The 22,660-nt window shown below is 33.0% G+C and overlaps 2 protein-coding genes across 2 annotated transcripts; both read left to right on the forward strand.

Annotated features, from left to right (window-relative positions):
- The first annotated feature begins 6,341 nt into the window (after positions 1-6,341).
- On the forward strand, positions 6,342-7,442 carry LOC113736275 (uncharacterized). The gene is made up of 2 exons (XM_027263167.2): positions 6,342-6,477; positions 6,849-7,442. The coding sequence occupies exons 1-2, from the start codon at positions 6,442-6,444 to the stop codon at positions 7,140-7,142; spliced, it is 330 nt and encodes a 109-aa protein (XP_027118968.1). The 5' UTR covers positions 6,342-6,441; the 3' UTR covers positions 7,143-7,442.
- Positions 7,443-19,782: 12,340 nt separating this feature from the next.
- On the forward strand, positions 19,783-21,095 carry LOC140038353 (uncharacterized). Its single transcript, XM_072083687.1, has 2 exons — positions 19,783-19,818; positions 20,190-21,095. Exons 1-2 carry the CDS (start codon positions 19,783-19,785, stop codon positions 20,790-20,792), a joined length of 639 nt encoding a protein of 212 aa, XP_071939788.1. The 3' UTR covers positions 20,793-21,095.
- The last annotated feature ends 1,565 nt before the right edge of the window (positions 21,096-22,660 follow it).

Genomic DNA, 22,660 nt, shown 5'->3' on the forward strand with positions numbered 1-22,660 from the left:
AGCCTTTCTCAACAGTTATTTGCAAACTTATGATATATAGATGTTAAGACACAATTAATGCCGATTAGCAGAGAAGTTTGGTTTCTTGGCCGTTACCATAGTAACCCCCATCTATCCAAATTCATTTCATTTACCTATAACTTTGTTCCACTACAATCATGTAGTCTATTGAATTCAGATGTTGCTATATTAGCTACTACTCTTTCCCATTTTGCAACATCTTTCTCAATAGGTTTGTTTTCTTTAGCTAATCTACTTTTTTGGTTGTAAGAAATTTGCAATCTTGTAAGTTGTATGTGCAATACTTTTTTTAGTGTTTTAATTCAATTGCCCATGTTAGATAGGCTTGATAGGGAGGAGATCACATTTATTAATTGTTATTTGTGGTTTAGAATAAGTTTGTCATCATAAATTTTTTCATTAATAGATTGCATCTACTTCTTTTGTTGTTTTAACTATTAGTTACGATAATTTTCAAATCATTTGCTACTTTTTTTAGCAATTTTTCACTTCATTTGATTTGCCAATATGTTTAACTATCTACTTAAAACTATTTGGCTGCAAATCTAAAGTATGTACTTCATTACTTTTAATTTTTTTCTTGAATTGAGTGGGTTAAGATGTTTTAGTACTTTTTTGAGGTAATTATTCATCTAGATTAGCGTGTTAGTTATTGTATATCTTTGCAACTAGGTCAAAAACTGATGTTTTGTGATTGTAACCCCTATCGAGAAAGAGATGCTTTGCTATATGTCCTAAATCATACAATAAATCATAATTAATTGATTTGTCAATGTGGAGCTTTCATGATGATATGTCATTGGAATCAATATAAATCCAAGAATTTGGCTTGCAAGAACCGAAATTCCACTAGCAATGATTTCTTCAAGTATGCTAATTTTTCAAATCTCACTTATATGACAAGATAATGAGGTAGACTGCCCTCAAATCAAGATCAAATTCAAACTTAACGACAAAATTTAACATCCCTAAAATGCATGAGTAGATATAAGTAGATCTTTTATTCTATTAGATTAGACGCAAAGTGATTAATCGTATTTTATAATTATATTTTGTTGCATATTATTTTTTTCACTCAATATGTAATTTATGATTTTTCTATTTAATATCACATAATAAAATTGTCATACTTCAATTCTTATGCTACAAAATACTAAATAATAATTATTAACTATCTTTACTTAATACTAAATAAAAATTTTTCCCCTAGTATATATATATATATGTGTGTGTGTGTGTGTTAACGAGGCTACATTCAAATTTAAATTAGGATGATGTGCCATGTATCCAAATTAAATCTACTAATGTATATAATGATAACGTGGTAGATATATATTTTTTTTTAAAAAGCATTTTTCTTGAGATATAAAGTATGCAGCCTTCTTTATCCTGAAAGTAAGATCACTATTTTGTGGATGAGGGCAGTCCAAATGGGCGGGTCAAGTGGTTGCCTGAATTTAATTAGGTACCAGGTGCAGATAGGTGGACCATAAAACCCCATTTAATTAATGGGTTTGGTAGGGTTATGTAAACGTCTTTTTAGTCAATGAAAGCTTGACTACGACCCATTCATAATTTTTGGTTACTCTCACTCGACCCGTTAACTTCTGTCCAAGCTCAGGCTGCATTTCTTAGGCATCCAGCTTAAAACCCCAAATTAAAAATTAAAGACCACCTGGTAATTTCCCTTTGGTTCTCAATGCAGGTGGATGTAATGGGCTTTGAGGATATTTTAACTTTTAATTTTGGATATTTTAACATTTAATGTCCCCAAAACCCAGCAAACCTGGAAAGAACATTAAACATGTAATTTTGATGTCTGTAATTTGACTATCAGTACTTCATATTAATGGAATCATATCTTAATATATTTAGACTGTTTCATAATAAAAATTGAACATTTAAATTAATTAAATGACACTAAATTTTCTAGGTAAAATTTGTGATTGCATGTTTGTGATTGGCCACTATAGACATGCCCTTAGTGCTTGTATTAAACTAAAAAGAGATATACAACCGTGCACTAGATAAATAAACATATTTAATCTAATTATGAGAGTAAGTTAGCAGTTGTATGACGTAATTATATCACCTAAGATCTTAAAGGGTTTAATTAAATACTTATGATCTCGAGAGAGACATGAGATTTAATTAAGCATAACTTAGGTATATCTAGAGATAATCTAAGGTATTTGCGTGTAATACATTGTTGGCATGTTGGGAAAAATAATGGGATGATTAATTTAAATTTTGCATAAAAATCTAAAACCCTAGACTCTTGCAAACCATTTTCTCAACTCTATTTAATTTGCCTTGATTATTTGTTCATTTTTTTTAGTTATAGATTGAAACCCCTATGAATTTGAATTTTATTATTTGTCTAGAATAATTAAAGTAGAGAAAATTAACTCGTTCATCTAGATTCTATTTTGGAATACTACAGGTAATTTATTACTACAATCGATCCTATGTGCTTACAGGAATTCATTGATCAAAATGCAGTGTTGGCATCACCCTCTTTCAACCATTTGACTCTCGATTTATCCTTATAAAAGCTCTCCTCAACTTGCATCCTCATTCATAGTCTGTATATGATTTTGCTTTCTCAATATAAATTTTGGCCAACACAATTCCAAAAAGTTCCTAAATGTCCCCAACACGGTTGGTGAAAAGCCCCAAAAGTCCTTATAGTTACCTTCTAAACTCAATGTAATATCACTGCAGCTAAGCCTGTAGAGGTTTTACAAATATATGATTTTGAGTTTAGCTTAAGTCTATCAATAAAACGATAAAGAATATATTAAAATCTTTGGTTATCCTCCTTATTTTGAACATTATAAATGTTGTTATTATTTATTATGAGTTTACTATAAAAATTTAAAGAAGTAAAAAATTATAAATTCATAAATTAGTGAACTAAAGATTCCCTCTTTGAAGAAAATAAATTACTGAAGTCCTATTGCAAGATTTACCAGAAAAAGAACTCTAACAAGGAGAGTATATGCCGAGTTACTAAAAGCATAGACAAATAAAAAGGACACAAGGATCAGGAAAACATCTTTGTTTGGATATGAAGTTATTTGCAACAATAAAAAAAAAAATTAATTGCATCATAAATCCGTTTTCTAATTATCTTTTTATCTTTCTAGCCACCTTTTTAATCTCATATCTATCATATCACAAAGAGTGTTACGATGTTATTCCAAAATATTATTCCAAATAATTTCCTATTCGTACGCACTCAAATAGTTCAATCTTCAATAAATTATGCATTACCCTATATGCAGATTCCTAGATTACAACATAAACCCCAATTTTAGATTCTTTTCTTCTTTCATCCTTTCAAGTTCTTGAGTTGCACCACATCTTTTAACTACTGTTGTAATTTCTCAAGTTTCTAATCATCGCTTTGTTAGTCCACCATTTCACTTCCAATTGATCTTGTTCATTTTACCCTACAAAACAAAGAGATTTTGCGAGTAAAATGACAAAATCATAGTTAATTCATCTATCAACTTAAGGTGCAAATCAAAGACTAAAATAAGCAACTTGCACCATTTAACTTCACAAATTGACTCAAAAACAATATAAAGCACCTACAGAAATATCCACAACTTGAGCTTATATCTGAAACGAACACTTTTTATACTTCTGGCATGGTTCTTATAGAATGAGTAGCGTAGTTTCGTTAATTGGCATGCATAATGGCTGTTTTTGAACATTCGAATCTACATTATCTTCACAATAGATTGTCGTATTTCCAAAATGAGAAAGCTTCTTTCTTTCATTCGGTTTAATACATTTTTTGATTGTTGGCAACAAAGTTTTGCAATTTGGCATTGAAACACAACTTCTTGACGTTCTCTTGCTTTTATTGTGTAAAAATGATTACAAACCAATGGAATTTCCATTTAAAAATTTAATAACCAATTAAGAAAATGACTTGCTCTTTTGGTGTAATTGTTAATCATCTTCTTTTACATCAACTCATTAAGAAATACATCAAATCAAATACAAAATGCATATTCAAGCTGAAAGTTTTTTTTTTTTTTTTTAACCCTCCCTCCCTTCTCCACACTCCATCCCATCCCCAACTGTCAACTTCAGGATTCAAACTATAAACCTGGTAGCTCTTAGACATTGGACCAATCTTGCCTAGTTGCATCAAGCCAAAAGTGGGAAGGATGGTAAAATAATACGATAAAATTACAGGCTTAGCTATAGTAATTAAGGTTACGTTGGTGTATATTTTCACGCCGACCTCATCATGGACGTGTAAAAACGTGTTCCATGCTGGTGGACCATGATTTTTGTGATTCGGTCCTACATCATCACAAATTACTTTATGGGGTACAGAATCACATTTTTAGGCCCATAAATACAAGGAGTCTGGTCCTCTGCGACCAAGTTTTCGATAGTCGCAAGTTTTCGATAGTCACCAGTTACAAATATCTATTTCCATTCTTATTAGTGTTTGAGTTTGTGTCCTTGTACAAGTATGTCAAAGCTGCACTTATACGAGTAAAATGCACCATTAAATAAATAAAAACAGCAGTCTGTGTTTGAATTTGTATCTGTGTATTTTGTTCCTCTGTTACTTGCAAGCAATTTTCAATCCCTGAGTTTTGTGTGTCAACTAGGTACTATATTCATGACTAGTTATGAAGTCTAATAACTAGTTAAGTTTTACTTAAAATGAATCCAAACCTGAAAAATAAAATAAAAAAAAGATTAACTGATAAACAAGCTCTAGTCAAGGATATAATTTCGGAAGTGATTCATACAGTTGCTCATTAATGCAATAATTATTTCATTTATTTGTTAATAAACAGGTTAAAGTTGCCAAACATGTGATGATAACCAACTTTTCCTTAATATCTCGATAGTTAATGTACATTCATTAACTACTTTCCTAATCAAGAAACAACTCTAGGTACGCCCGTATAATTTAATTTATTGATTGTATTAAAAACTAGAAAAGTAATGTTTTAATCAATAAACACACTATTGGAGTTTATTTAAATTAGATCATATGTTTCTCTAACATGAAACCAATCACATTAGTCACCACTAATTTAAGACAATTAAACAATTAAGAATTTAACTATCCTAACTATCATTAGATTGTTAAGTTGAATTAAATATCAAACACTCATGACATTCAAACAATCAAACAATCATGAGAAATTAAATAAAAAAACATACGAATACTAACGAATAAAAGAAATAGATAAAAACAATTAGATGGATCCTTCGTTACTCCTTGACTAGAATTAGATCTCACAGTGCAGATGGATCCTTCGTTACTCCTTGACTAGAAAAAGAAAATTTAGCCACTTATCACTACGAATAATCCAAGCAATTTTATTGATAAATGTTGCATGAATATTCAACAAAAGCAAAAAACAGGAAAAGGCGGAGAGAAAAGCTCTTCGTTTGGTTTCTGCTTGGTGCCTAGACTAATAGTCTCTCGGTACCCGAAACAAAGTCTTAAAATCACGAAGGCCAAGAATCCCTCCTACTCACGTCACCAACGTTTCCTGCTATTACTACTACCACTAATACATCTAATCTCCTCTAATTTTTCTCCGAGAGAAATATACCCATAATTTAACAAAAGGTAAGTTACTTGTTTCTAAATACAAAACGAAAACCAATTATTTTGGAAAAGGAAACCACTTCACAGAACTTCAATTTGAATTGGAAAATTGCCACGCGCGCCAAATCTCGATCTCTTCGAACCCGAGGCTAGAATTAGGTGCGGTCACACAGAACACACCAAGAATCTTCATTAAACCAATTTTTACTCCTTTTCTTGCCATATTCCTGAAATTAGCATCAATTGCCAAATATACTTTTTACTCCTTTTCTTGGCCTATTCCTAAAATTAGCATCAATTCTCAAATATAAGTAGAATCCATCAATTATTACAATATTTGGTCAAAATTAAAGGAAAATATTCATAAATTTAATAGCAATTACATACCCTATCACCCTCCACTCTTTACACCCCTTCCCATCCCCAACTATCAACCTCAAGATTAGAACTATGAACCTGATAGTGGGGGAGCTCTTAGCCACTGGACCAACCCTACCCAGTGGTATCAAGCCAAAAGTTTGAATGATGATAAAATAATAACATAAAATTATAGGCCTAGCTATAATAATTAGGTTACGTTGGTGTATATTTTCACACTGACCTCATCAAGGACGTGTAAAAACGTGTTCCATGCTGGTGGACCATGATTTTGGTAATTAGGTCCGGCATTACCACAAATTAATTTATGGTGTAGAGTATCACATTTTTAGGCCTATAAATACAAGGAGTCTGGTTCTCTGCTACCAAGTTTTCGACACTCACCAGTTACAAGTATCTATTTCCATTCTTATTAGTTAGCTAGCTAGTCCTTTAAGAAGAAAATGGCCGCAGCCAAATCTGGTATTGGCAGTGGACAGGTGAATAGTGACTGTATGCCTTGCTAGACTGGATTTCTTTGTTTTTCAAGTTTGTGTGTGCATGGTTTTCGGAGTCAACTTATAAACAACACGTATAGAAACGTTTGAAAAAGTATGAGGAGTTGCAAATTAAAGTAACTTCAACATTCTTGAGTCGACTTGATTAGCAATATTTTATGTTTCTAGTTGTCTACATGCTGCGGTCTCTTGAATTGTTTGATAAATAAGCTTCTTCCGAGCAATGTCGTTTCTTATTAATTGATTGGTTCGATTTAGTTTTCTGGTTGTTCCTTTGTTTGAAAGGACTCTAACTGATTTTGGGAACTCAATTGTGTTGGGTTTTCTTACTGAAAAATGTTTGGGGTTTGCAGAAAGACGAACCTATTATTCCTATGGCGTCAACCGTCAATCCGAACGACGATGTGGTGATTCAGAAGGCAAAATTTGCAGTTGATAGTTACAATGGGCAGGCGGGGACCGGTCTGAAATTCAACAGTGTGGAATTCGGCTTCTGCTGGAGCGTTTCTGATGTCACTGACTACCTGCTTGCCATTAATACTCATGATGATAAGGGCCCATATTGCGACCCAGCATTGGTTTCTGATACACTGAAGAGCAATGCTCACACTTATGAGCTCATCTGGTACAATCATAAGAAAAAGTAATCAAGCACTACTCTTGATCAGCTGAGTGGGGATCGACGACTTTAAGTACTTTAATTATCTAGTGTTTATGGTGTGGTTTTCAGTTTATGCATGGATGATGTACTGCTGGCATGCAAACATCCTCCCACTGTTGTACTAGTATGCAATGTAAGGTGCACTTCTACCAACAAAAATGCACCGTTAAATAAAAAAATCCGTCTGTGTTTGAGTTTGTGTCCTTGTACTAATATGTCAAAGGTGCACTTGTACAAACAAAAATGCACCATTGAATAAATAAAAACAGCTGTACGAGTTTGAGTTTGTATCTGTGTATTTTGTTTCTCTGTTACCTGCAAGCAACTATCAATCCCTGAGTTTGTATCTGTGTATTTTGTTTCTCTGATAACTAGTTAAGTATTACTTAAGATGAATCCAAACCTTAAAAAGAAATGAAAGATTAGTTGATACATTGGGAGTAAGACAAGCCGATGACGTTGTGGTTCTTCTTTGAAGTATATTTTGGATGTTCTTCATAAATATGAAGACTGTTCAGGCCAGCGAGTTAACAAAAAGTTGTTTCTTGACCCATCAGCGGTTGAATGTGGCAAGACGACGAGTGATCAAAAGTGTCACTGGGAATTCATATGCAGGCCATAGCTAAATTTCCGTTTTTGGATCTCTGTACAACTGGTACACGTAAAATTTGTCAGCTAAACTCCGCCACCAATTGTTCACGATATGCAGGATGGATGTTCTGGACAAGAATATAAAGATTAAAAAGGGGACTACGATTATCAACAAGAATAAAATTGGATTTAGAAAAAACATGGTTGATTACTTGTATGATTTGTGTCTAACGATAATTACGAAGCAGAAGAAGAAAAAGAAGGGAAAAAAAGGTTGGATTGTTACACACACACATGTATGTGTGTATATATTTATATATGCAAGTAAGATCACTATTTTCTGGATGAGGGCAGTCCAAAAGGGCGGGTCAAATGGTTGCCTGAATTTCATTAGGTACCAGGTGCAGTCTGCAGATAGGTGGACCATGGAACCCATTTAATTAATGGGTTTGGTAGGGTTACGTAAACGTCTTTTTAGTCAATGAAAGCATGACGATGACACATTCATAATTTTTGATTGGGGAAAATCATTCAAAACGTTTCTCATTTTACAAAATAACTTTTTTCGTTTCTTATTTTTAAATGTATAATTTTACGTCCCTTATAAATTCACATTAACCAAATTTGGTCTCTACCTAGATTTCCGACTAGTTTTTAGCCAGAATCTACCACGTGACTTGCATGTGATCATTGTTTAAGGACAAAATTGTCAAATCAAATTTTTACATAATCTGATTCATAGTCCCTCACATTTTCACAAAATGAATTTTTTCATCCCCAACATTTTACAAAATGAATTGTTTCGTTCCTCATATTTCAAAAAATGAATTTTTCCATCGCTCACATTTTTCAAAATGAATTTTTTCATCTCTCATTGATCATGTATACGAATAGCTTTTTTTTCTATAAACCCACGTATATGTTTATTTGATTTTATTTAAACAGTATGAGTAACATGTAATTTATCTCTATTGGATTTCATCTAAACAGGCTAATCATAGCTATACACATGCTATTCAATCGATATATATAGGGGTTTAAAACTAATAATTTTGTTTGAAACCCACTTATATATTTATATGATTTCATCATTTGAACCTATTCAATATTTTTGACCTTTCTCTTTTGGTAATAATTTATTTATTGAGTTGTATAATAAGGTCATATAATTAATGGGTCCTAACTCGAATTCTATAATTATGTTAACAAATTTCAGTTTAAATCTGAAATTTCTACTCGACACTTTTAAGACCAACAGTTGAATTACTTGTATTGTGATTGTCTTAAAATTTGAAAGTGCTAATCACTTATTTCTTTTTGTCATACTTTTCTTTTGTTTACTTTTTCTATCCAAATTTAATTCGATATAAACACTTGATAATATTTAGGATTAAATGCCATCTTTATTTTCAAATTTCGAGTTAAAGAAAATGAATATACGTGAAAAACTTAAAATTTTTTTAAACACATGTATATATCTATTTAATTTCACTTGAGCAGTACGAGTAGTGTGTACTATATCTCTATTTGATTTCGCATGCTATTCGTACTGTTCAAGTGAAATCAAATAGATATATACATAGATTTAAAAAAAATTATTCACACATATGATCAATAAAAGATGAAAAAATTCATTTGGAAAAATGGGAAGGATGAAACAATTCATTTTGTGAAATATAAGGGACGAAAAATTTTATTTTATGAAATGTGAGGGACTATGAATCGAATTATATAAAATTTGATTTGACAATTTTGCCCTTAAAATATGATCACGTGCAAGCTAGGCACGTGGTGAATTCCGACCAAAAACTAGTCGAAAACCTAAATAGGGACAAAATTTCACCAATGTGAATTTGTAAGGGACGTAAAATTACATTTTTAAAAGTGAGGGATGAAAAAAGTTATTTTACAAAATGTGATGGACGTTTTGAACGATTTTCCCTTTTGGTTACTCTCACTCGACCCGTTTACTTCAGTCGATGCACAGGCTGCATTTCTTAGGCATCCAGCTTAAAACCCCAAATTAAAAATTAATGACCACCTGGTAATTTCCCCTTGGGTCTCAATGTAGGTGGGCTTTGGGGATATTTTAACTTTTAATTTTGGATATTTTAACATTTAATGTCTCCAAAACCCAGCACAGTTGGAAAGAACATTAAACATGTAATTTTGAAGCCTGTAATTTGACTATCCAGCATTTCTTTCACTCCTCACTTTATTTTCAACACTGCACGAGCTAATCCAACTTTCTTGCAGTACCCTCTCACCAATTCATGCATTACTAGTGTATTATCTGCTATACTTCTTCCTATTATAAAGCACTCTGATATTCATCAATGATTCGAGGAATTAAACTTTCAACCTATTAGTTAGCAATGCTAAATCGCATTTACATAGCAAACAACAGCAGGCTGTAGGCTTGAAATCCCTCATTTGTGTTGTATTCCGCAACTTTGGGACCAGTGTAATTATAGTACTATTTAAAGGATAATGCATATACTTCTTGTCAAAACAAGATTGAGCATCTCGAATTACTTCATCACCAATTACATGCTAATTCTTCTTTAAAAAAATTGTGCACTAAAGCCATCTGGGCTTGGAGCTTTACCGTCCTTCATAGCAAACATAGCATGTTTAATCTCTTCAGCTGACACACTAGCCTGGAGAAAGTCGAATTGATCACTAGTGATGGTTTTGGCATTTATCTGTTGCAGCTTGCCCTTCAAATCAGGGTACTAAGAGTTAGATTTACTAAACAGAGTCTGATAAAATTCCCCTGCAATTTCTTTAACTTGCTCATGGTCCTCAACAACATCAACTTCATCATTTCTAAGAGAGAGTATCTTATTCCTGGCAACATGACCCTTCATCTTTCTGTAGAAAAAAAGCAGTATTTTTGATAGGGTATGAATTGCATTATCTTTATATGTACAAATTGCTAGTTAACGGTGATAGTTGAGCTACAACTTGAATAGAAATTGTTTAATTTTGATCTTATGTTATTTTAATAGGTAGAGAGCTCAATTGGAAAGAAAATGGACCAATCTTGGCAAGACAATCAAGAAAAGCAGCAATAAAAGAAGAAGAAGAATGAACAAACAAGGGTTGCTGGATTACTAAGGATCCATAGGCAAATCCATAGCGATCTGTGCATGTATTCTCAATAACCGGCTCCAGATGTCAAAATGGTCTTCACATTGAACTTCTTCTGGTTGTTATGGTTTTGAGCTTCACCCAATGACCGGCCCACGGAAATTAATAAAAGACTTTAATTTATTAAAAGAATTTCTATATTTCTTTATTTTTCTCAATATCCCAAACAAGATCTAATAATAACATTAATTATTAATGGAACAAACGAGGGGTTAGGTCTGAGGGTCAATTGGGCATGAGAGAGGGGGTTGGTTGTTCTTTGAAAAGATATTCATCATCTGATTGATGAGTCATAATAAGACAATTTGCGGTTAATATACTTACTAAGTAGGAATCTACTACTCTAGGAATAAAAATTTGAGTTATCAAGGTGAGTTTATGGGCCAATAAATAAAAGATTTTTATCTTTGTAACCAATTGCATTGGGGTGGGACAGTGCAAGAGATATCATACAAAAGAGATTGAATCCTCTAAAAATGCTATGAAGTGCTCCAAAATGGTCGAAGTAGTTGAATAGAAGGATCGCTATGACTATAGCCCTTGGTAAATTTACCAAAGGCGAAAATGATTTATTTGATATTATGGATGATTGGTTACGTAGAGACCGTTTCCTTCTTCATCTGGAATTGGTGCCTTCGCGATTTTTTTCAACTCCAAGAAGTCTAACCCTATCATATTTGGGCTAAAATTTTAAGAAACTATAAATAGGAGTTATTTAGATTATTTTTAGGGGAAGAAACACATTAGACTAGCATCAGTTCATCACATAAAACTCTTTCTTGGGAGATCAAGAATGGGTTCAAGGCACGGGATCAAAGAGAAATCGAGACGGAGATTGGAGCAAGGAAAATTGAGAAGTTTTCTTTACTTTTATCTTCATACTTGTATTTAGTCTTTGAGTTCTTGATTTTTATAATGAATATGATGAACTAATTTGTCTCTAGGGTTGGATTTTATTAAAAAGTATTGGTTATTTATTTTAGTTAAATTCTTTACGTTTGCCTTAATTTATCTATTTTGACTTAATTATATGTTATGCTTGATCACCATAGACATGCTCTTAGATTTTGTGTTGAACTAAAAAGGGACATACAACCATGCATAAGATGAATAAATATATTTAGCCTAATTATGAGAATAGATTAGATTTTGTATAACATAATTGAAATCACCTAAGATCTTAAAGGGTTTAATTAAATAATTATGGTCTTGAGAGAGATGTAAGATATAATTGGGCACAATTTAGATGTATTAATAGATAATATAAAACACCTTTGCATGATACATTCTTGGCATGTTAATAAATTAGTTGGATAATTAATTCAAATTCTGGATCAAAATCTAAAACTCTAGTCTCTTGCCAATTATTTTCTCGCATCTTTTTTATTTGACTTGATCATTTATTTTACCTCTTAATTAGAAATTAAATCCTTTAAATTTAAATTTCATTGTCTTCTCATAATAATTATAGTAGAGAAAACACTCCTAACCTAGGAAAAGTCAATTCAAAAGGAGAATGCACGACTGAAGCGAAGAAATAGCTAGATCTGAGATGATTTTATTATACAATCGATCCTATGCAGTAGCACAAATAGCGGATCAATTTTTATCACCGAATTGTAGCCACTACACTCTGGGCTTATCCTTATAGAACTCCTCTTCAGCGAGAATCAATCTTGTGTATTCCTAGATAACAACTTTCTCTGCAGCAATTAACTCCGGATCAAAAGGTTGCTATTGCATATGCTGCTGCACTATTATCAGTTGCTTTTTTTTTTTTTTTGCTTTGAACTCCACCAGAGATGTGGTTATAGTCTCTTTTATTCAGCTCTTGAAGCTTACCCATAAGCTGTTTTAGTTCAAAACAGATAAGCTGTATGGGATTTATTAACACTCCAGGATCAGCTTGCCAAGAATCCAACAGGACATCAAAAAACTCATGCTACATCCAAAAGCTAATGAATTTAAAAAGCTTTGGCCCAAAGTTAACTTGATCTAGCTATATATTCAGATTGGTAATGAAGCGACCAAAAATTGTTAGTCTTAATGTTTGGAAAGTGCTACTCTTTCTCATATCTATAGGATTGCAAAGGAATAAAGTTATCTCGGTCAAAACTTGTGTAGGGTATTTAAAAATTTATAAATGTAAAATTTGACTACGTATTGAGTTTAATTTTGTATGCCCCATGCACATCAAGCTCTATTCCATAGTTTGAAATATGTCAATCCCAGACCTCCTTCATACTTTGGTTTACAAACTTCTGCCCAAATAACTTTTGCATGTGTCCTCACTCCTCAGCTCCACTCCAGACCATAGAAAGGCATTCAAAATACTCTCCACCTTTGCAACAGACAACTTGGGGAGGACAAATAAACAAAAAGGCTATTAAGTATAAATTCAAGTAAAATGAGCCTTCCTCCATAAGAGAGTTTCCAAGCTGCCCAACTTTTAATTATAGCCCCTATTTTATCAAGAATAGGCTAGCAGTCAATAGCACTTAGCCTAGTAGATATTAAAGGAACACTTAGGTATCAAACTAGAAAGTGTCCCAAGCGAATCCCCACAGCTTCATTCAACTTCACACATTGCTAGTTAGATACACCGGCTGCAAAAATCTCTGATTTAGCCAGGTTTGGTTGAAGACTCGACATCTCAGAGAATTCTTTCAAAGTGGCCTGAATCCCATATCGATTTTGAGTCTATTTGTAAGATTAATTGGTATAAATTGTCCATTTTATGTCACTAATTTGCACCTTAAGTGATTAATGGATTAGTTGTGATTTTATCATTTCACTTGCAAATTTCTTTGGTTTTGTAGGAAAAATGATTAAGCTTAATTGGACGTGCAATGAGCTGGGATGAGAAGCTTGAGGAGTCACAACAATGGCTAAAAGAAATGGTGCAAGGAAAGCATGAAGCTTGGAAGAAAGAAAGAAGGAAACAAAGAAGAAAAAAAACTAGAGAGAAACCGCGGGAGAATCCGCCTGCGGTTTCTCCCACAGTTTGTGGCCAGTGAATCATTTTGTAGCAAATCATTTGTTCTGCACAATCCCTGGGAGAATCCCTCGAGGGATTTGATCCAGGAATTCATGGTAGCTGCAACTCACCAACTTGCATGGTTTTTCTTTCTTTTTTTTTTTTTTGTGGACAAGACACAAAAAGACATTTTGTACCAACTTTTGGAGGATCTAAGAGTTTCTTTTGTTGACTCTTAACAAGGAAGAAACATGTTATTGGAGAGGGAGATTAGTTCTTGACAAGAGAGAGAGCTTTTTCTTCTCTTTTTTTTAGTTTTAGCTTACTGATAGTTTTAGATCTAATTTTCTTTTTATCTTCAAAAACTTGAAGAACTCTTGATGAACAATGTATTTTTTATTGCAATGAAAATGATGAAACTTGAAGATCTTGTTTCTTCACTTGAATAAGTATTTCTTTCTCTTTACTCTCTTTGTTGTGCCATTAATTCTTAGTTACATTGAAGACATGAGTTTTATTATTAAATCTACTATGTCTAGCTAAATCTTCTTGTTTTAGGGGTAGATGAAGCTATTTGTGCCTTGATTATGGTTGAATAAAGTTGATTATTGTTATATCTTGTACTTGCTAGTTCATTTATTTTTACTTTAACACTTGTAAATGCTTAATCACCATTTACAAACCATGATAGTTGTTGTTAATCTATGAGAATAATTAACAATGATGAAATAGAATAGGTAAACCTAATGAGTAGACACACGAAAATAATGGTACACTTAGGTGGATATTTTTGGCATTTCTAGATCTAGATTAAGTCTTCACTTTAGATTTCACCATGAGAGTAAGGAAAGTATAGTGTTGGCTAAGTTCAGTTCATTGGCGAGAACGAGTTCTGAAGACTTGAGTGAAATACATCCTTAGCAAGACAAAACCATGAGTGATAATTGGCTATTTCATCCATAGTTAGGTACATTTAGTGGAATCTATACCCTAGGACATTTGTCTTTAGTTGAGTTTCTTCAAGTTGTTAATTTGCCTTGCATTATTTTAGCTTTTGATGGTTTCACTTAGTTAAAATTCTTGAGTAGTTTAGATAATAAAGTGAGCAAAAAACCTTAGTAGTTGAGAGTGATTCTCGTGGGATTCGACCTTATTTCCTTTGTACTACAATACACGATCCGTTAACAAGGGAATTAGGTTTAAAAATTAGAGTGCAAGTATAAATCTCGTCAAGGATTTATGAGATGGAATAGCCATAATGAACAAATCATCAACAAAGGAAATATGGTATGATTTCATCTCTGAACATCTGGGGTGGTATTCAAACCCCATCTCTTCAATGTTTGCATCCATAATCTGAGAAAACGCTTCCATTACTACCAAGACAAAGGTGAGTAGATATAAAATGTCCTTGCCTCAACCCTCTACAACTTGCAAATTAGCCAACAAGGAAGCCATTTAGGTTGAGAGAGAATCTAGTAGTCATAGCACAGTTTTTTGCGCAATAAATAAGGTAGAGGAGAAGTTCATAAGTTTGAGAACCGTGAAAAAAGAAACAGCCATCTAACTGTATCATATGCTTTCGTGATGTCAACTTTCAGAACACATCTTGCTTTTCTCCCTTTCTTATGATAATTTCTCACCAACTCATGCATCAATAGGACATTATCTGAAATATTTCAACCTTTTAAAAAGGCACTTTGCCTCTTAGATATCAGACCTTCCAAAATTTGTTTAAATAATTCAGTAAGCACCCTAGAAATTAGAATATATTTCTTAGAGTGCGTTGCAACAAGCAACAAGACCATATTCCTTCATTCCCACGGGTGAAGCTATCTTGGGAACCAAAGTGATGATTGTACTATTCAATCCTATAGCCATATGCTGAGTATGAAAACAGTACTATATAGCATTAATCAAACCAGCACCTAATAGTCATCAATTTTTATTGAAAAAATCCACAGTGAAAGCATCAGGCTCTGGTGAAGTACCTTCTTTCATGCTGAATAAAGCTTGCTGAATCTCTAAGTCAGTAATTTTCTGAATCAACTTTGCCCCTTGCTTTTTGGTTAATCTATTTTTAATAATCTTGGATAACCTATGCTCCATAGTTTCAGAGAAGGAACCATGTTTAGAAAATGATTACAAATAATATCCAACTACTTCCCTCTTCACATTTTCACAGTCTGTAAAGCCTTATATACTCAGAGTTTGTGAGACTTAAGATTTTGTTGTGAGAATGGTAAATTTTCAACTTTCTATGGAAAAATGTGATAGGGTATAAAATGTAGTGTATTTATATGTATAAGTTGCTAGTTAATTATGTTATTTGAGCTTTATTTTGAATGGAAACTACTTTATTTTGTTATTATATTGGTCTAATAAGTGAAAATCTTGACTGGACAGAAAATAGACAAAAATATGGCGAAGAAGCAATGGAAGAAGAATACTTGAAGAGTAAGGGGTTTGACTGGATTGACATGTTTCATTATTTTGGCAATAACTTGAGTTACACAAATTGGATTGATATAATTCTTGATTCACTTTGAAGTAAGAGAAAGATCTACAACTTTTATGAGATATCAAAGTCCAGTTCTCATGTTTTCATAACAAACAATCCAAAATACTAAAATATAGTTTTGCTATGATGCTCTTCTGATTAGTTTTCAGTATTTTAGACATATCTTAGTGTCCAGATCTCCAAATGATATGATTGTTATGGCATGGGAAAGCTAATTTAAAGGACTACAACTTTCATGTTTGCAAGAGTTGATTCAGCCTCTTTGATCGAGTTTTTTTGGCTTCAAATATGATCCACATGTAGATCTATAGTGATCCATTCATGGCTCTGTTATAACCGACGCCGACTATGCATTCGGTCTTCAGGCCGAGCTTCCTGTAATCCTAATGTTCGGTGCCAAACTTTGGGCTGGACTTTATTGAAAAAATATACGAAAATGTTATTTTTTAGTTCCAATAAACCCAATCCTATTCCATTTGAGATACTACTTTAAGAAACTATAAATAAGCGCTATCGAGGACGTTTTTGGAGGTCAGAAAATATTAGGCTACATTAGTTCATCCTTTTTACATCTTCTTTTCTTGATAGATCAAGGATGAAGCGTGGAAGAATAAAAAAGGAAGATCAAGACGGGGACCAAAGCATAGAAAATTGAGAAGTTTTCTTTACTTTATCTTCTTGCTTGTATCTTTTCTTTGAATTCTTGGTTTTAATTATGAATATGTTGAGCTCAATTTTCTAGGCTTAGAGTTTTATGAAGGAGATTTGATTACTTATCTTAGTTAAATTCTTTACTTTTGTCTTGATTTATTTATTTTTGATTTAATTGCATGTTTGTGATTGGCCACGTACTATAGACATGCCCTTAATGCTTGTATTAAACTAAAAAGGGATATACAACCGTGCACTAGATAAATTAACATATTTAATCTAATTATGAGAGTAGGTTAGCAGTTGTTTGACGTAATTATATCACCTAAGATCTTAAAGGGTTTAATTAAATACTTATGATCTCGAGAGAGACATGCGATTTAATTAAGCATAACTTAGATATATCCAGAGATAATCTAAGGTATTTGCGTGTAATACATTGTTGGCATGTTGAGAAAAATAATGGGATGATTAATTTAAATTTTGTATAAAAATCTAAAACCCTAGACTCTTGCCAACCATTTTCTCAACTCTATTTAATTTGCCTTGATTATTTGTTCATTTTTTTTAGTTATAGATTGAAACCCCTATGAATTTGAATTTTATTATTTGTCTAGAATAATTAAAGTAGAGAAAATTAACTCGTCCGTATAGATTCTATTTTGGAATACTATAGGTAATTTATTACTACAATCGATCCTATGTGTTTACAGGAATTCATTGATCAAAATGCCGTGTTGGCATCACCCTCTTCCAACCATTTGACTCTCGATTTATCCTTATAAAAGCTCTCCTCATCTTGCATCCTCATTCATAGTCTGTATATGATTTTGCTTTCTCAATATAAATTTTGGCCAACACAATTCCAAAAAGTTCCTAAATGTCCCCAACACGGTTGGTGAAAAGCCCCAAAAGTCCTTATAGTTACCTTCTAAACTCGATGTAATATCACTGCAGCTAAGCCTGTAGAGGTTTTATAAATATATGATTTTGAGTTTAGCTTAAGTCTATCAATAAAACGATAAAGAATATTTTAAAATCTTTGCTTATCCTCCTTATTTTGAACATTATAAATGTTGTTATTACTTATTATGAGTTTACTATAAAAATTTAAAGAAGTAAAAAATTATAAATTCCTAAATTAGTGAACTAAAGATTCCCTCTTTGAAGAAAATAAATTACTGAAGTCCTATTGCAAGATTTACCAGAAGAAGAACTCTAACAAGGAGAGTATATATATGCCGAGTTACTAAAAGCATAGACAAATAAAAAAGACACAAGGGTCAGGAAAACATCTTTGTTTGGATATGAAGTTATTTGCAACAATAAAAAAATAAAAAAAATTAATTGCATCATAAATACGTTTTCTAATTATCTTTTTATCTTTCTAGCCACCTTTTTAATCTCATATCTATCATATCACAAAGAGTGTTACGATGTTATTTCAAAATATTATTCCAAATAATTTCCTATTCGTACGCACTCAAATAGCTCAATCTTCAATAAATTACGCATAACCCTATATGCAGATTCCTAGATTACAACATAAACCCTAGTTTTAGATTCTTTCCTTCTTTCATCCTTTCAAGTTCTTGAGTTGCACCACATCTTTTAACTACTGCTGTAATTTCTCAAGCTTCTAATCATCGCTTTGTTAGTCCACCATTTCACTTCCAATTGATCTTGTTCATTTTACCCTACAAAACAAAGAGATTTTGCGAGTAAAATGACAAAATCATAGTTAATTCATCTATCAACTTAAGGTGCAAATCAAAGACTAAAATAAGCAACTTGCACCATTTAACTTCACAAATTGACTCAAAAACAATATAACGCACCTACAAAAATATCCACAACTTGAGCTTATATCAGAAACGAACACTTTTTATACTTCTGGCATGGTTCTTATAGAATGAGTAGCGTAGTTTTGTTAATTGGCATGCATAATGGCTGTTTTTGAACATTCGAATCTACATTATCTTCACAATAGATTGTCGTATTTCCAAAATGAGAAAGCTGCTTTATTTCATTCGGTTTAATACATTTTTTGATTGTTGGCAACAAAGTTTTGCAATTTGGCATTGAAACACAACTTCTTGACTTTCTCTTGCTTTTATTGTGTAAAAATGATTACAAACCAATGGAATTTCCATTTAAAAATTTAATAACCAATTAAGAAAATGACTTGCTCTTTTGGTGTAATTGTTAGTCATCTTCTTTTACATCAACTCATTAAGTAATACATCAAATCAAATACAAAATGCATAAGTTATTACATGACTGAAATTAGCATATTCAAGCTGAAAGTTTTTTTTTTTATTTCAACCCTCCATCCCATCCCCAACTGTCAACTTCATGATTCAAACTATAAACCTGATAGCTCTTAGCCACTGGACCAACCCTACAGAGTGGTATCAAGCCCGCCAAAAGTTTGAATGATGATAAAATAATGACATAAAATTATAGGCCGAGCTATAATAATTAGGCTAGTTGGTGTATATTTTCACACTGACCTCATCAAGGACGTGTAAAAACGTGTTCCATGCTGGTGGACCATGATTTTGGTAATTAGGTCCGGCATTACCACAAATTAATTTATGGTGTAGAGTATCACATTCTTAGGCCTATAAATACAAGGAGTCTGGTTCTCTGCTACCAAGTTTTCGACAGTCACCAGTTACAAATATCTATTTCCATTCTTATTAGTTAGCTAGCTAGTCCTTTAAGAAGAATATGGCTGCAGCCAAATCTGGTACTGGCAGTGGACAGGTGAATAGTGACTGTATGCCTTGCTAGACTGGATTTCTTTGTTTTTCAAGTTTGTGTGTGCATGGTTTTCGGAGTCAACTTATAAACAACTCGTATAGAAACGTTTGAAAAAGTATGAGGAGTTGCAAATTAAAGTAATTTCAACATTCTTGAGTCGACTTGATTAGCAATATTTTATGTTTCTAGTTGTCTACATGCAGCGGTCTCTTGAATTGTTTGATAAATAAGCTTCTTCCGAGCAATGTCGTTTCTTATTAATTGATTGGTTGGATTTAGTTTTCTGGTTGCTCCTTTGTTTGAAAGGACTCTAATTGATTTTGGGAACTCAATTGTGTTGGGTTTTCTTACTGAAAAATGTTTGGGGTTTGCAGAAAGACGAACCTATTATTCCTGTGGCGTCAACCGTCAAACCGAAAGACGATAAGGTGATTGAGATTGCACAATTTGCAGTTGTAACGTACAATAAGCAGGCCGGGACCGATCTGGTTTTCATCAATGTGGAATTCGGCTTCTGGTGGAGCATTTCTGGTGCCACTTACTACATGCTTGCCATTAAAGCTCAGGATGATAAGGGCACATATTGCGACGTAGCGTTGGTTGCTGATATACTAGAGAGTGGTGGTCATCACACTTATAAGCTCATCTGGTACAATCATAAGAAAAATGTTTGGGGTTTGCAGAAAGACCAACCTATTATTCCTCCGGCGACAACCGTCAATCCGGAAGACCCTCATGTGATTGAGATTGCACAATTTGCAGTTGTAACGTACAATAAGCAGGCCGGGACCGATCTGGTTTTCATCAAAGTGGAATTCGGCTTCCGGTGGGGCAATCTTGGTGCCACTGACTACATGCTTGCCATTAAAACTCAGGATGATAAGGGCACATATTGCGACGTAGCGTTGGTTGCTGATATAGTGGTGAGCGGTGGTCACACTTATGACCTCATCTGGTACAATCATAACAATAATTAATCAAGCACTACTCTTGATCAGCTGAGGAGTGAGGATCGACGATTTTAAGTACTTTAATTATCTAGTGTTTATGGTGTGGTTTTCAGTTTATGCATGGATGATGTACTGCTGGCATGCAAACATCCTCCCACTGTTGTACTAGTGTGTAATGTAAGGTGCACTTCTACCAACAAAAATGCACCGTTAAATAAAAAAATCCGTCTGTATTTGAGTACGTGTCCTTGTACTAATATGTCAAAGGTGCACTTGTACGAACAAAAATGCACCATTAAATAAATAGAAACAGCTGTACGAGTTTGAGTTTGTATCTGTGTATTTTGTTTCTCTATTACCTGCAAGCAACTATCAATCCCTGAGTTTTGCATGTCAGCTAGGTACTATATTCATGACTAGTTATGAAGTCTGATAACTAGTTAAGTATTACTTAAGATGAATCCAAACATTAAAAAGAAATGAAAGATTAGTTGATACATTGGGAGTAACACAAGCCGATGACGTTTTGGTTCTTCTTTGAAGTATATTTTGGATGTTCTTCATAAATATGAAGACTGTTCAGGCCAGCGAGTTAACAAAAAGTTGTTTCTTGACCCATCAGCGGTTGAATGTGGCAAGACGACGAGTGATCAAAAGTGTCACTGGGAATTCATATGCAGGCCATAGCTAAATTTCCGTTTTTGGATCTCTGTACAACTGGTACACGTAAAATTTGTCAGCTAAACTCCGCCACCAATTGTTCACGATATGCAGGATGGATGTTCTGGACAAGAATATAAAGATTAAAAAGGGGACTACGATTATCAACAAGAATAAAATTGGATTTAGAAAAAACATGGTTGATTACTCGTATGATTTGTGCCTAATGATAATTACGAAGCAGAAGAAGAAAAAGAAGGGAAAAAAAGAAGAAAGAAAGGGTTGGATTGTTGCACACACACATACATACATACATACATATATATACACACATGCATATATATACATACGTATAGGGGAGAGGGATGGGTTGGGTGATACAGGGGAAAGAAGTGCAAGCGAAGGTCTCGGGTTCGAGTCCTCCTACTTACACTAAAAAAAACATATGTATATATCCTTATACTATATAAGAATGAATTTAGGGCAAAGATTTCAATCCCAAGGATGGGGCTATTTTGGAAATATGAGAGTATTTGAGGTGAAATTGGAATATTTAATATGAATCATTATAACTGATTTGGTTTTTTTTTATAATTACTTAAATGTCCTCTCAGACATTTAAAGCTATGAGTAAGTTTAACATGTGACAGTATTCGATATTCAATTAATTATTCGGTACAATTGAATTCAGCTTGTGTTTTAGTGAAATTACATAAAAATCCTTTTAATCATTTAATTGTATTAACATCTACGTCTCTTAATTTCTTAAAGCCTTTCTCAACAGTTATTTGCAAACTTATGATATATAGATGTTAAGACACAAGTTTGGTTTCTTGGCCGTTACCATAGTAACCCCCATCTATCCAAATTCATTTCATTTACCTATAACTTTGTTCCACTACAATCATGTAGTCTATTGAATTCAGATGTTGCTATATTAGCTACTACTCTTTCCCATTTTGCAACATCTTTCTCAATAGGTTTGTTTTCTTTAGCTAATCTACTTTTTTGGTTGTAAGAAATTTGCAATCTTGTAAGTTGTATGTGCAATACTTTTTTTAGTGTTTTAATTCAATTGCCCATGTTAGATAGGCTTGATAGGGAGGAGATCGCATTTATTAATTGTTATTTGTGGTTTAGAATAAGTTTGTCATCATAAATTTTTTCATTAATAGATTGCATCTACTTCTTTTGTTGTTTTAACTATTAGTTACGATAATTTTCAAATCATTTGC

Source organism: Coffea arabica, chromosome 3e (genome assembly GCF_036785885.1).
Source record: "Coffea arabica cultivar ET-39 chromosome 3e, Coffea Arabica ET-39 HiFi, whole genome shotgun sequence".
Taxonomy (NCBI): Eukaryota; Viridiplantae; Streptophyta; class Magnoliopsida; order Gentianales; family Rubiaceae; genus Coffea; species Coffea arabica.

Bases quoted from the DNA above. Each gene is read 5' to 3' on its own strand.
- LOC113736275 (XM_027263167.2), top strand. From the start codon at position 6,442: ATGGCCGCAGCCAAATCTGGTATTGGCAGTGGACAG. The intron at 6,478-6,848 runs GTGAATAGTGAC...TGGGGTTTGCAG, and splicing joins CTGGTATTGGCAGTGGACAG to AAAGACGAACCTATTATTCC.
- LOC140038353 (XM_072083687.1), top strand. From the start codon at position 19,783: ATGGCTGCAGCCAAATCTGGTACTGGCAGTGGACAG. The intron at 19,819-20,189 runs GTGAATAGTGAC...TGGGGTTTGCAG, and splicing joins CTGGTACTGGCAGTGGACAG to AAAGACGAACCTATTATTCC.